General features: G+C 37.4%; 1 protein-coding gene across 1 annotated transcript in view; it reads left to right on the top strand.

The window, feature by feature from the left end:
- Positions 1-10,707, top strand: part of LOC100915720 (zinc finger protein 2 homolog) — a 29,713-nt gene extending 19,006 nt beyond the window's left edge. The window contains exon 6 of the mRNA XM_031945173.1: positions 7,812-10,707. Coding sequence (XP_031801033.1) covers positions 7,812-9,901 — 2,090 coding nt within the window. The 3' untranslated portion in view covers positions 9,902-10,707. The remainder of the gene's footprint in view (positions 1-7,811) is intronic.
- The last annotated feature ends 4,025 nt before the right edge of the window (positions 10,708-14,732 follow it).

Here is a 14,732-nt window from a genome sequence, read left to right as displayed (position 1 = left end):
GTACATGATAAACAAGATTATCAGAGGATCAATTCTGATGAACATGAGTCTTTCCAGCAATGAGATGATTGAGGCTAGTTCCCATGATCTTGTGAGGAAGAGAGCCATCTTCTCCCAGAGAGAGGCCTGTGGGAAGTGAATGTGGATTACAACATAGCATTCTCACTCATTTTGATATTGTTCATTTGCATTTTGTTTTCTTATTCAATTTCTTTCCTTTTTGATCTGATCTTTCTTGCGCAGCAAGAGAATTGTATAAATATGTTTACACATACTGGATTTATTTTGTATATATTTTAACATATATAACGTATATTGGATTTCTTGCCATCCAGGGGAGGGAGTGGGGGGAAGGAGTGGGAAATTTGGAACACAAGGCTATGCAAGAATCATTGTTGAAAAATTATCCGTGCATATGTTTTGAAAATAAAAAGCTTTAACTTAGCCAAAAGTCTGGTCATTATTTCTGTAGCTGCATTTTCTCCAATAGTTCTTGTTACAACTGTTTGCAAACATCCCACAAAATCCGCAAAATTTGGAACCTTGCTCTATTTTTGTGAAGGCTCCCCTCAATTTTTCCTGGAAGGGTACCCCAAGCTTTTATAGCAGCCGTTGCGATCTGCTCGTAAGCTATTGTGGGGTAATTAATCTGTTCTGAATTCTCTCCATACTGACCTTCACCTGCTAGTTGGTCAAAAGCGATTTGTACATTAACTCCTGTTTGCCTGTTGCATCTGGCTTGACTCCTACATAATTCATGATACTTCGAAAGCCACAACAAGTTCTGTTCAGTTTCTAAATATGTCTTAGCTATGGATTTCTATATGGGGCTACATCATCTTATGTTAAAATGCTACTAGGTAGGCCAAACTATCTAGTAACATTTTAACATAAGATGATGTAGCCCCATAAAGAGTGCAACACTTTTTCAAATCCTTGATTTTCTCCAAATCAAAAGGAGTGTATCTTCTCCTTTTTTGACCTGAAGAGTCAATCTCTTCAATCACAGGGTATGCATTTATAAAATCAGATACATCTTGTCCTTTATTTTTTGCTTTAACTAATGCCTTTTCTAATCTAATCACAGGCTGCTTCATAAGAGGTGCTGATTGTGTTACTGCCTCTCCCCCTTCTTCTCCCTCTATCCATGAAGGGTTAATTGAGGGGGGAGGGTCATGAGATGTGAAATGATCTAATTTCTCCTGCTGTGAATTCTTATCTGATTCTTCATCCTTTTCACCTAGTTTAGTTGGCACCTTCCCCTCCTGCTCTTCTTTTTCCTTAGTCTAACAATTATATAATTTCCTAAAGCCAGTTGTATTAAATTATGTGTATTAAGTGTGTCTTTGGAAATTGAGTCAGGTCCATTTTTATTGTAGAATTGACAAAGTTCCTCTCATACTAATTTCCACTCGTTTAGATCCAATTCTTTTTCCATAGAGAACCAAGGAGATATATATTGTACAGTTTCTAAAAGTTCAATGATCTGCTCCCAATTATAATCAAACCTTGGCTTTTCATAACCCTGACAATGCTCTCTAAACATTTTCCTTTAAGAGACAGCTGTTTTCTAAATATCTGTCCCATTTCAGCTGAAATATTACTTTAGCTCTTTAACAAAGTTTCCTTGTTGTACTCACCCTAATTTCTGGGTCGAGGAGACTTTTCCACTGAGATCAGGATCGGAGGCTTTTCCACTGGAATCAGGATTGTGTCAGTCCCACGTTCGGGTGCCAAAATGTAGTATTATTTTCTCTAAATTATGATCATTCTCTGGGAGCAGATTTCTTGGGGAGCTTTTATAGGCAGTCTTCATTTCAGTTCAGAGTAATAATCACTTCAAATGCAGCCAGAGAGTTAAAATCCAAACTTATCATTTTTTGTCTCCTTTACTGTCTCCTTCAAAATAACGCAGTTAGTTTTCTTAGAGGCCTATCTCTCTCCTTGGTTCTGAGAGCTCTTATTGGTAGTCCTTTAGCTCTTCCAGCTTCTGCCTCTAGGTCAACTCCGACTCCTGGCTTCTCAGTCTCCCAAACTGACTCCTGGCTGAGGCTCCAAGAGCATTTAGTGGGCTTGTCCTTTTATATGCTCTTTTAGAGGTGTGAACTTTAAGATTGACTCCTCCTCTGAGAGAGTAGGATTGTGGGTTCCTGACTTGTGAATCTCCTTGACTGAATCCTGACTTGTGAATTTCCAATGCTAATGTGTGAACTCTTAAAGGTGTGAACTTTAGTACATAAGCATTGTTTCTATAAATTCCAGTGAGTTAGTACCTTGTTTCAAGTTCTGGCCCTTTATTTTTTTTAGCATAATAGTACTTCATAACATTCATATATCATAACTTGCTCAGTCATCCCCCAATTGATAGCATCCCTTTGTTTCCAGTTCTTTGTCACTATAAAAAGAGCCACCATAAATATTGTTTGACATATGGGTCCTTTTCCTCTTTCTTTTGGATACAGACTTTACTAATGTTACTGCAATTTTTTTTTTAGCAATATTATTGCTTATTTAAAAGGGTATGCACTTTGACCCAGCAATGTTACTACTGGGCTTGTATCCCAAACAGAGCATAAAAAGGGAAAAGGACCCACATGTGCAAAAATGTTTGTGGCGGCCCTTTTTGTAGTGGCAAGGAACTGGAAACTGAGTGGATGCCCATCAGTTGGAGAATGGCTGAATAAATTATGGTATATAAATGTTATGGAATATTATTGTTCTGTAAGAAATGACCAGCAGGAGGATTTCAGAAAGGCCTGGAGAGACTTGCATGAACCTATACTAAGTGAAATGAGTAGTACCAGGAGATCATTATACACCTCAACAATATTATATGATGATCAATTCTGATGGACGTGGCCATCTTCAACAATGAGATGAACCAAATCAGTTCCAATTGTTCAGTAATGAAGAGAGCCATCTACACCCAGGGAGAGGATCATGGGAACTCAGTGTGGACCACAACATAGCATTTTCATTCTTTCTGTTATTGTTTGCTTGCATTTTTGTTTTCCTTCTCAGGTTTTTTTTTTTCCTTCTTGATCTGACTTTTCTTGTGCAGCAAGACAACTGTATAACTATGTATACCTATATTGGATTTAATATATATTTTAACATATTTAACATGTATTGGAATACCTGCCATCTAGGGGAGGATGGGGGGAGAGGGGGAAGGGAAAATTTGGAACTGAAGGTTTTGCAAGGGTCAATGTTGGAAAATTACCCATACATATGTTTTTTAAATAAAAAGCTATAATACTAATAAAAAAAAAAAAAACTACTGTTCAATCTAAAAAAAAAAAAAGAATATGCATAGTTGTAACAACTTTGAGGAATCATTCCAAATTGCTTTTCAGAAATAACTAGACCAATTCGTACCTTCTCCAACAGTAACTTAATGTCCCTGTTTGTCCTCCATCCCTCTAGCATGTCATTGTCCTTTCTTGTTAGCTTTGCTGATCTGATGGGTGTGAGCTGGTACCTCAGAATTGTTTTGATATTCACTTCTTTAATTATTAGGTATTAGGGAGAAAAGGTGCAGTGCAACACAAACTAGATATAAATGTATTTGGGAAATGTTTAACAAAATAAATAAAAATACATTAAAACGCAGATGAGGTTAAACTGTGATTTTTCTGAATCAGTACAGCTCACAGGGATCTGTTTCTGAGTTTAACACTCCTAAGCAAGCACATTTTTTTTTTCACATAGCTATAATAGCCTGGATTTCTTTTACTGCAAAGTGCTTATTTAAATCTTTTGACCCTTTACCAATTAGGGAATGGCTATTAACTCATAGAAATTTGAATTAATTCCCAGTATATTTTAGAAATAAGACCTTTGTCAGAGAAACCTCTTGCAAAGATTTCTTTTTCCCACTTTTCCTGCTTTATCTTCTGATTTTAGCTGTATTTTTTTGTATAAAAACTCTTCAATATTTTGTAATTAAAAGTATCCATTTTATTTTCTGTGAGGCTTTCTATCTTTTATTTGGACATAAACTCTTTTCATAGATCTGGGAAGTAAGTTCTTCCTGGCTCTTCTAATTTGTTTATGATATCACACTTCATATTTAAATCACATAGCTGTTTGGAGCTTATCTTGGTATATTGTGTGAGATATTGTTTATACCTAGTTTCTATTATCCTGCTTTCTAGTTTTATCACCAGTTATCAAAAAGTATTCTTCCCCCAGTAACTAGGATCTTTGGGTTTATCCAACATTAGAGTATTATGTTTGTTTATTTTTATATGTTGTGTACCTAATCTGTTGCACTGATTGACCTATTTCTTAACCAATGCTGAATTATCTTGACCATTATTGCGTTGTAGTATAGTTTGAGATTGAGACTACTATACTAGGCTCTCTTTCGTCCCACTTTTTCATCATTTCCTTTAGGATTCTTGACCTTTTGTTCTTCTATATGAATTTTCTTAGGATTTTTCTTTTTAAATTTTATAAAGTAATCCTTTGGTAGTTTGATTGGTTTGGCATGAATAAATTAATGTAGATAGTTTTGTCATTTTTATTATGTTGACTCAGTCTACCCCTGAGCAGTTAATATTTCTTCAGTTACTTAAATCAGTCTTTATTTGTGACTTGTATTCTTATAGTTCCTGTGTATCTTGTCAGATAGCTGCAAGTATTTTGTACTGTTTGTAATTATTTTAAATGAAATTTCTCTTGCTTTTTCTTCCTGATAGGTTTTGTTGACAATATATTAAAATGTTAATGTTGTATATGTGTTCATTTTATATTGTACAACTTTGCCATAGTTATTTTTTAGTTGTGCTTTTATGGTTGTCTAAATCATCATACATCTGCAAAAAGCAATAATTTGATTTCTTTTTTGCCAATGATTGTTCTCTTGTTTCTTTTTCTTGCCTTGCTGTTAAAACTCCATGTAAACATGTTAAATATGTTAAAATACATGTTAAATCCAATATATGTATACATATTTCTACCATTATCTTGTTGCACAAGAAAAATCAGGTCAAGAAGAAAGCAAAAGAAAAACTGAGAAAGAAAACAAAATGGAAGCAAATAACAGAGAGAGTCAGAATGCTATGTTGTGGTCCACACTCAGTTCCTACAGTTCTCTCTCTGGGTGTAGATGGCTCTCTTCATGACTGCACAAGTGGAACTGATTTGAATCATCTTATTGTTGAAGAAAGCCATGTGCATCAGAATTGATCATTGTATAGTCTTGTTGTTGCCTGGTTCTGCTTATTTCACTTAGCATCAGTTTATCTCCAAGCCTCTCTGAAATCATCCTACTGGTCATTTCTTAAAGAACAATAATATTCCATAATATTCATATACCATAACTTATTCAGCCATTCTCCAACTGATGGGCATCCACTCAGTTTCCAGTTTCTTGCCACTACAAAAAGGGCTGCCACAAACATTTTTTCCCTTCTTTAATATCTCTTTGGGATACAATCCCAGTAGAAATACCGCTGGGTCAAAGGATATGCACAGTTTGATAACTTTTTGAGCATAGTTCCAAACTGCTCTCTAGAATGGTTGAATCCGTTCACAGTTCTACTTATGATGTATCAGTGTCCCAGTTTTCCCACATACAGTCCAATATCTGTCATTATCTCTTCCTGTCATCTGTATAGTGTATAGTGTTATCTTAGAATTGTCTTAATTTGCATTTATCTAATCAATAGTAATTTGGAACTCCTTTTCATGACTACAAATAGTTTCAATTTCTTCATCTGAAAATTGTCTGTTCATATCCTTTGACTATTTATCAATTAGAGAATGGCTTGAACTATTAAAAATTTGAGTCAAATTCTCTATATATTTTAGAAATGAGACCTTTATTAGAACCTTTGAATGTAAAAATGTTTTCCCAGTTTATTGCTTCCCTTCTAATCTTGTCTGCATTAGTTTTGTTTGTACAAAAACTTTTTAACTTAATGTAATCAAAATTATCCATTTTGTGATCAGTAATGATTTCTATTTCTTCTTTGGTCACAAATTCCTTCCTCCTCTACAGATTTGAGAGGTAAACTATCCTATGTTCTTCTAATTTGTTTATAATATCATTCTTTATGTCTAGATCATGAATCCATTTCGACCTTATCTTGGTGTTAGTGTGGGTCAGTGCCTAGTTTCTGCCATACTAGTTTCCAAATTTCCCAGCACTTTTTGTCAGACAGTGAGTTCTTATCCCAAAAGCTGCGGGATTTGGGTTTGTTGAACACTAGAGATTGCTATAGTCATGGACTATTTTGTTCTGTGAACCTAACCTATTCCACTGATCAACTTCTCTATTTCTCAGCCAGTACCAAGTGGTTTTGATGACCGCTGCTTTATAATATAGTTTTAGATCTGGTAGAACTAGGTCACCTTAATTTGCTTTTCTCTTCATTAATTCCCTTGAAATTTTTGACCTTTTGTTCTTCCAGCTGAATTCTGTTGTTCTTTTTTTCTTGGTTAGTAAAATAGTTTCTTGGGAGTTTGATTGGTACAGCACTAAATAAATAGATTAGTTTAGGTAGTATTGTCATCTTTACTATATTCGCTCAATCTATCCAAGAGCACTTGATATTTTTTCAATTGTTTAGATCTGACTTTATTTGTGTGGAAAATGTTTTGTATTTTAGCTCATATAGTTCCTGACTTTCCCTTGGCAGATAGATTCCCAAATATTTTATTCTATCAACAGATATTTTAAATAGAATTTCTCTTTGTGTCTCTTGCTGTTGGATTTTGTTAGTGATGTATAAGAATGTTGATGATTTATGTGGATTTATTTTGTATTCTGCAACTTTGCTAAAGTTGTGGATTACTTGTAATAGTTTTTTAAATTTATTCTCTAGGGTTATGGATTTTTGTACACATGTTTACCTTTCAAATGTGCATTAATACCATCTGTCCCCTTCTATTAGAACTGTTTCTTTTGAATAAAGTATTGGCTTCCATTTATAGCCCAGTCCATAACCCCCAGTTTTAGTGATAGCTGTGAAATCAAGTTTAATTTCTTGTATTACACCTTTCAAGCTCACTTTGTTAACAGTTTGATTTTTGCTTTGGTATAGGCACATATGCATTTTATGTATAGTTATCCACCTGCAGATGATTATTCATCTCTAGATTCTGGATACCACCACCATTTTACAGAAATCTTCATTCTGTTCTGTCCACAGTGTTTTCCATAATATTTAGTTTTGTGCTTTTATTGAGTTTTTTTTTCCTTCTCTCTCCCTCATAATTCAATCTAAAGCCTTCTTATTTCAGGTCAGTGCTTCTCCTGTCAAACACATTATTTCTTGTTTCTGAGATATGGAAAACAGCTAACAAATCCTTCTGTTAAATGTGAAATCTCTGTGGCTAGATATTCTGATCGTCAGCTTTAAAGTTTGCAAAGTGTTTTAAATAGATTATCACAAAAAACTCTTTGTGTACTATAGAGATTTTCCTATTTTACATATTAGGAAACTGAAGCATCCAGAGGTTAAATGACTTCTCCAGAGTCACACAGCTGGTGAGTGTCAGAGGCAGAATTAGAGCCTTTCCTTTTCACCAAGTTAGTATTTCCAGTACCCCATAATTCTGGATAAGCTGTTTTCATTCTCTTTGTTTACTATGTGATGTGGACCATTCTGTCTCCTACATCTGCTCTTTTCCTGCCCACTTGTCCTTCCTTCTGCTTTTAATGGTATACTTAAGAGATGTTAAAGCTGTCTATGTTGTGAAAGTATTTTCATTTTTAAATTCATTATCTTATTTTCACTGTAGCAGTTTACTGTCTTCTGACACAGGAAATAGGCGACCTTTTTATTTTGTATGTCTTTCAGACTGGGAGACTAAGCCTGAAATCAAGCAGTCTTCTCCAAAGCATGACTTTTCTGAAGAAGGCTCATCCCATGGGGAGATAATAGAAAGATTCACAAGGGATGGTTCCTGGGATTCTATGTTTCTAGAAAGCTGGGACTGTAAGGGCCAACTAGAGAGAGAGCAGGGCCTTCAGGAGAGCCACATAAGGCAAATGACAATGACACACATGAAAACTTCTGCTGGAGACAAAGGTCATGAATGTAATGAATTTGAGGGAACCTTCAGTCTGAAGTCTATACTTGTTACACAGCAGAATGCTCCTACAGAAGAAAACCTTCTTAATTGTGATGCACATGGAAAAAGCCTCAAAAAGAATTCAGATCTAGCTAAACTTCAGAAACTTTATGGAGTGAAGAAGGCTTGGAAGTGTGGCGAATGTGGGAAAGGATTTAGGAACCGCTCAGCTCTTATTGTACACGTGGGCATTCATAGTTCAGATAGACCCTTTAAGTGTACAGAATGTGGGAGTGCCTTTAGGCAGAACTCATCCCTTTTGAAACATCAGCGGTCACACACTGGGGAGAAACCCTTTAAATGTAATGAATGTGATAGAGCCTTTAGTCAGAGTTCATCCCTTATTGACCATCTGAGAATTCACACTGGAGAGAAACCTTATGAATGCACTGAATGTGGGAAAGCCTTCAACAAAAGTACACATCTTACTCAACATCAAAGAACTCATACTGGAGAAAAACCATATGAATGTATTGAATGTGGGAAAGCCTTTACCCGGAGCACACACCTTACTCAGCATCAAAGGATTCATACTGGAGAAAAACCCTATAAATGCATTGAATGTGGGAAAGCCTTCAAGGATGCTTCATCCCTTAATCGACATCAGTTCATTCATACTGGAGAGAGACCATATAAATGTGGTGATTGTGACAAAGCCTTCAGTGGGCTCTCAAGCCTTATTCAGCATAAGAGAATCCATACTGGGGAAAAACCTTATGGATGTAAGGAATGTGGGAAAGCCTTCAGCCAGAGTTCATCCCTTACAAAACACCAGAGATTCCATACTGGAGAGAGACCATTTAAATGTAATGCATGTGATAGAGCCTTTAGTCAGAGCTCATCCCTGATTCATCACCAAAAAACTCATACTGGAGAGAAACCCTTCAAATGTAATGAATGTGGTAAAGCTTTCAGTCAGAGCATACACCTTACTGAACATCAAAGAATTCATACTGGAGAAAAACTCTATAAGTGTAAAGAATGTGGGAAAGCATTTAGTCGAACTTCATCCCTTATCGACCATCAAAGAATCCACACTGGAGAGAGACCCTATGAATGTAATGTATGTGGGAAAGCCTTCAGCCAAAGCTCATCCCTTACTAAACATCAAAGAACTCATACTGGAGAAAAGCCCTATGAATGTAGTGAATGTGGAAAAGCATTTAGTAAGAGTTCATCCCTCACTCAACACCAGAGGATTCACACTGGAGAGAAGCCCTATGAATGCGGTGAATGCGGGAAAGCTTTCAACAAAAGTACACACCTCACTCAGCATCAGAGAATTCACACTGGAGAGAAACCTTATGAATGCAGTGAATGTGGGAAAGCATTCACTAGGAGCACACACCTTACCCAACATCTTAGAGTTCATACTGGGGAGAAGCCCTATAAATGTGATGAATGTGGAAAAGCTTTCAGTGATACTTCATCCCTTACTAGACACAAATTCATTCATACTGGGGAGAAACCCTTTAAATGTGATGAATGTGGGAAAGCCTTTAGTGGCCTCTCAGGCCTTATTCAACATCAACGAACTCATACAGGGGAGAAGCCCTATGAATGTAATGAATGTGGCAAAGCTTTTAGCAGGAGTGCTCACCTTATTGAACATAGGGGAACTCATACTGGAGAGAAACCATACAAATGTAAAGAATGTGGGAAAGCTTTCAGTCAAAGCTCACACCTTACAAAACATCAGAGAACTCATACTGGAGAAAAACCCTATAAATGTTGTTATTGTGAGAGAGCCTTCAGCCAGAGTTCGTCTCTTATTCAACATCAGAAGATTCATGCTGGAGAAGAATATTGTATGTAAAGAAAAGCCTTCAATCTTTTGAATGGATGATCCGTCACTCTTTATCCAGCATCAGAAATTTTGCTTTATGAGTTCAATGAATACAAACGTGTATCGAGCATGTACTATGTACACAGAGTTACATAGAGTAATTTACACAAAGAAATGTTAGGCACTCTTGCAAAAATAGTTCCCTCCTCCAGAAGTTCTTATGGATTGAGGGATGATCCTAGATGGGAGGGGGGAGGGGGGCTGGAGTTGGGTGGTTAAAAGATTAAATGTTGTAAATGTGGAATCTTAAGTATATTTCTGAATATTGTAATAGAAGACAGTGGGAATTTCCAAAAGCAGTGTATCATTTACATGCTAACGTGTATTTGAGCTTCTGAATCCCTAGGAATCCCTTGCAAAGGAGAGGGAGCTGCCAAGAAGTTCTGCCAAGTGGGCTAATGCTCATGGAGTAGGGTTGTGAAACTCTAAGGGCACTTTTGAGGAGAATTATGTGAGAATTTCTTATCATTAATAGGGAACTTACAGGTCATTAAGTTCAGGGATTTTCACACTTTTTGAACTCACAGAAACTTTATATTAAAAAAAAATACAATTTTGGTTCAAATGGCAAAATTCAGAATATGTAAATATAAGTAACATTGAAATTGACATTGTTGGATTTGTAATTGAATATCTTTTTGTTCTTTAACTTGGATCAAGCTCAAACGGATATAACAATTTCCCTTGTATTGTAAGTTTTAATACTAACTAGTGGAAAATCTGCTACATGTGTATTTTTAAAACTCACCTTTTGAAGTAAACTTTATTGAGATTCACTCACATAAACAGTATGTTTCTTTCACTTGGTGTCCAGAGCACTCATTTCCATTATATTTTCATTGCATCACAGTTTCAGTGCAATGTACTATAGTGCTGGGTTTTAGATGACAACAGGATGAATGAAGCAGGGTAGGGATGATTGGGACCAAGTAGCCAGTTAGATTAAGGGGGTCTCATGGGTATAAGAAAGGTTACAGGATATATCAGATGGTCATGTGCATATCTGAAATCCAAATGGAGCAACACAGTTCTGTGATATCACTGTGGGCAGGGTAGAAGAGGAGTAGAAAGGTTTAGTCTAGAAATTCAGAAGTGGAAATTGACCAAGTTAGGAGTAGGCAGATAACAAGTGCCTAAATAAGCTGGCCAATAGGACTGGGTAGCTGGAGCGGGAGCTCAGCACAGACAGGACAAGCAGTATTAGCAACAGAATGGTGACCATTTACCCTAAAGCAAAGCTCATTTCCCCCTGCCCTGGTCTTAAGTCCCTGGCTCAGTCTGAGGAAACAAGGGTTGTCGGGTGTGTGTTGCCTGTTGATGTACTCTTGATTGTAGCAGAAGGAAAGAATAGGGGGATTTTCTGAGAAATAATAAATGTTTTTTTTAATAGGGATTGTTCTCCAGTCCCTTTTGTAGATCCTGCCTGCTTTTTGTACCTAGTGGAAGGCTCAGATTTTTGTGAAGGAGGTGACCCCAGTGCCTAAGCTCCCATAATCAGCCTTTGTCTTCTAGGCTCTCCTAGTCAGCCAGTGGATGGTATCATCTCCAAACTGTTTTAGTGTTGAGAATCCACCAATCTAGAGTTCTTGCCTTGAATCATATCATGGAATGTGAGGAGGGAAACAAATGACTTAGGCAATGGGTAGTCTTTAATCTTCAAGGAAAGGAATGTGGAAGACTTGGCTGACTTTTAAGGGAATCCAAGAGGGTAAGCTTGAATTCATTGGGGAGAAATCTATTCTAAGTGTGGGTGGTATTGACCTTTGAAATTCCCTGCAGGCTGCATCTTCTGGCAGTGCTCTGGAGACTGTATCATGCAGAAAAAGTGGCTATTGAGTTGACGGGTCTTTGTTTAGCTGTGTGAAACTCCTAGATAAGTTAGTTCAAGGTGTCTATGAATAAGTTTCACTTTTTCCTGGCATGTTTGGGCCAGAGATCACAATTCCAGAAAACATTCCATAACACCTACTCAGTAGATTTCTTTTACCTGGAGCTATTATTTTGTCTATAACAGTATTTATGGGATTATAATTTGTCTCTGACCAAAGCAGAACTCAAACTTGGAATCAAGTTTCAGGGAAAAACATCCTCTTGAGGACAAGACAACATCAGAACTTTATATCACATTCTCCTTCAGAATGAATGGAGCTGTTTACAGCAGGCCATTCTTCAGGTGAGTGAAGGGGAGTAACAGAGATATGGAGCTGTAATTCTGCCTCAGAATGTCACCCTAACCCTAAATGCATTATATAACTGACATAAGCCAAGGTAAATGATGATGGCCTGAGCCTCTTCTGCAGAGCTGCCATCTCATGTGAAAGCCATAAGCTTAGATTTTCCTCCAGGTCTTTCTGGCTGCAACTTGTAAGGACACCGATACCCCTAGTGACATGATCATAGAGGACTTCTGTCTCCTTTTGTCTTCCCAATTTTCCTTTCCTGACACACCATGTCTGTATACGCCTGATTCTCACCTGTCTTGGTCTACTCCATGTAAATACACTTAATAGTAGGTGTTTTGCCATTAGAGAATATCCTTGGATGCTATTGGGTACAAAATTGTTCTTGATTTTCACAGAGTGAGCTGGGACCATTCAAACTTCAATCGCTTTCAGGCTCACTATTTCAGATAAGCAAAACTAAAAACTATCTCAAAGTGTATCACCCCCTTCTTTGTCTTATGTGAATGTTATTTTACCTATGAAATGGGACCAGCAGAGATATCAGAGATATGAAATCTTACATAGTGTTTGTTTTCCTATTTATAGTCATAGTCTTGCTTTGTGACACTGTGTTCAATCTATTTTATTCAAACTCTGAGGGAAGGGGAACTTTGATGGTCTTACAGGAGAAAGGAGAGAAAGGATTGAGCACTTGAACACTCATACCATCTCCCTGGGCTCCCACACCAACCACCTTTCATTTTATGCTATGGCTTTCTTGATTCCAGTTACATTTTTTTAAAAAGCTGTTTCTACCTCAACATGAAGAGATTAAAAAAATTTAAGAGAACAAAAGGGGGGCAAAAATAGTTTTCATACATGCCATTAGCAATAGGGAAAAAAAAAAAAAAACTTGGCAGAATAGAAATTGTCAACTTGCTGCCTTCCTTCTTCCTTGAATTAGAAAGAATCTCAGTAAGCCTGTTTGATTTGGGGACAGCTCTAATGGTTAGAAAGTTTTGCCTTTTATGAAGCCTAGATCTATCGCTTTGCAATCTCAACCCTTTGCTGCTAGCTCCCAAAAGAAGAATCGCAAACTCTCAGCAACCATATGCAAGGTGGCTCCAAAACACTCATGACTGGAGAAATATATATCAAAACCAGCAAATGGATAAATATTAATTGAGTATTAATTGTCTCTGTGTCAGCTACTGCAATAATAGCTTGAGATTACAAGTACAATGAATGAAACAATCCCTACTCCCAAGAAGATTATGTTTTTACTGGTAGACATCAAGTATATTTATGGAATAAATACCAAGAGAGGTAGAATTAGGAACTGGCCTGTAATTTCATTGATTTAGAGCGTTCTCAGGTAAGGAAACTCCCTCCAGTATTGCAAGTTGCCATCTTTGGTGCAGTTTATAATTTTTGTGAGTTGTCCATGCACCAAGATACATAGCCAGTCTTTTTCAGAGGCAGGATTTGATCTCGGGGCTTTCTGGCTTCAAGGTCATTTCTATGCCTTATACCATTGTGACTGTAAAAAGAACAAATACACTCACAGTTTGGGAACAAAAAGCAAGATATGTATGTGTGTTAGGGGAAGGAAGAGAGGTAAGAAGAGTAAAGGTAGAAAGGAAGCCCAAGGTTATAGTATTAAGGGGGTCAGAGGAAGAAGTCAGCTTTCTGCGGGGGTTGGTAGTTAGGAGTGCGAAAGGTCCTAGAACAAGGAAAACACGTTGTGGAATGTGAATCCTAGAAGTCACAATGGAAAAGCTGGGTAGGGTTGGAGATAATGGAGATGAGAGTTGGAGGTAGTTGGTTCCTGTGTAGCTGGTGGTTGATTAATACAGAGATGGCAAGAGAAACAGGTTGGAGAATTGCTAGTCATAGGGGTGGTAATGGGTGACATGCAAACTAAAGCTCAAAATTTCCAAAGAGGTATTGCTGACAGTCAAGGTTCAGAGGTGTAGGACAATAGTCACTTTTCCCTGCTCTGCCCATGATTGGTGTGTGGAGTAACCAGTGAGTGGTACTACAGCTGAAATGGTATTGACTTGAGTCATCCTGTGTCCTTTTTGTGTCATCTGTTGCTTGTCTGGAGAGGTCAGAATAGGGAAGGCAGGGACAATGGATGGGTACTGCTGGTGCAGCTTGGCCCACAAGCAGACAAAGTGGGTATCCCAAGTGCTGGGGATAAAAATGGAAAACAAGATAATCCCTGCTCTCAAGAGGCACATATTCTAATAGCACGGGGGGAGGTGGGGAGAAGGGGGGTTTTTATTTTTTGTGTAATGGACCTCTTTGGCAGTCTGGTGATTGCTGGATATACGATATGTGCCAGGCACTGTGCTAAGTGGATACAAAAATAGGCAAAAGACAAGTCCCTGCCCAGAAGAAGCTTACAATTTAATAGAGGAGACATCATGCAAACAAATATGCACAAACAAGCTGTATATTCCAAACTAATAAGAAGTAATTAACAGAGAAGCCACTTGAATTAAGAGGGGTTGAGGAAGACTTCATGGAGAACCAGGGATTTTTGTTGGAAATTAAAAGAAGCAGGTGGAGTGGAGGAGTTAGAGCGTTCCAGGCCTGGAGGTCGGCTAGAGAGAATGCCCAGAACCAAGAGTGGA

Source organism: Sarcophilus harrisii, chromosome X, assembly GCF_902635505.1.
Source record: "Sarcophilus harrisii chromosome X, mSarHar1.11, whole genome shotgun sequence".
NCBI classification, from domain to species: Eukaryota; Metazoa; Chordata; class Mammalia; order Dasyuromorphia; family Dasyuridae; genus Sarcophilus; species Sarcophilus harrisii.
The sequence above is the reverse complement of the archived record's forward strand: the minus strand, read 5'-3'. Positions and strand labels throughout refer to the sequence as shown.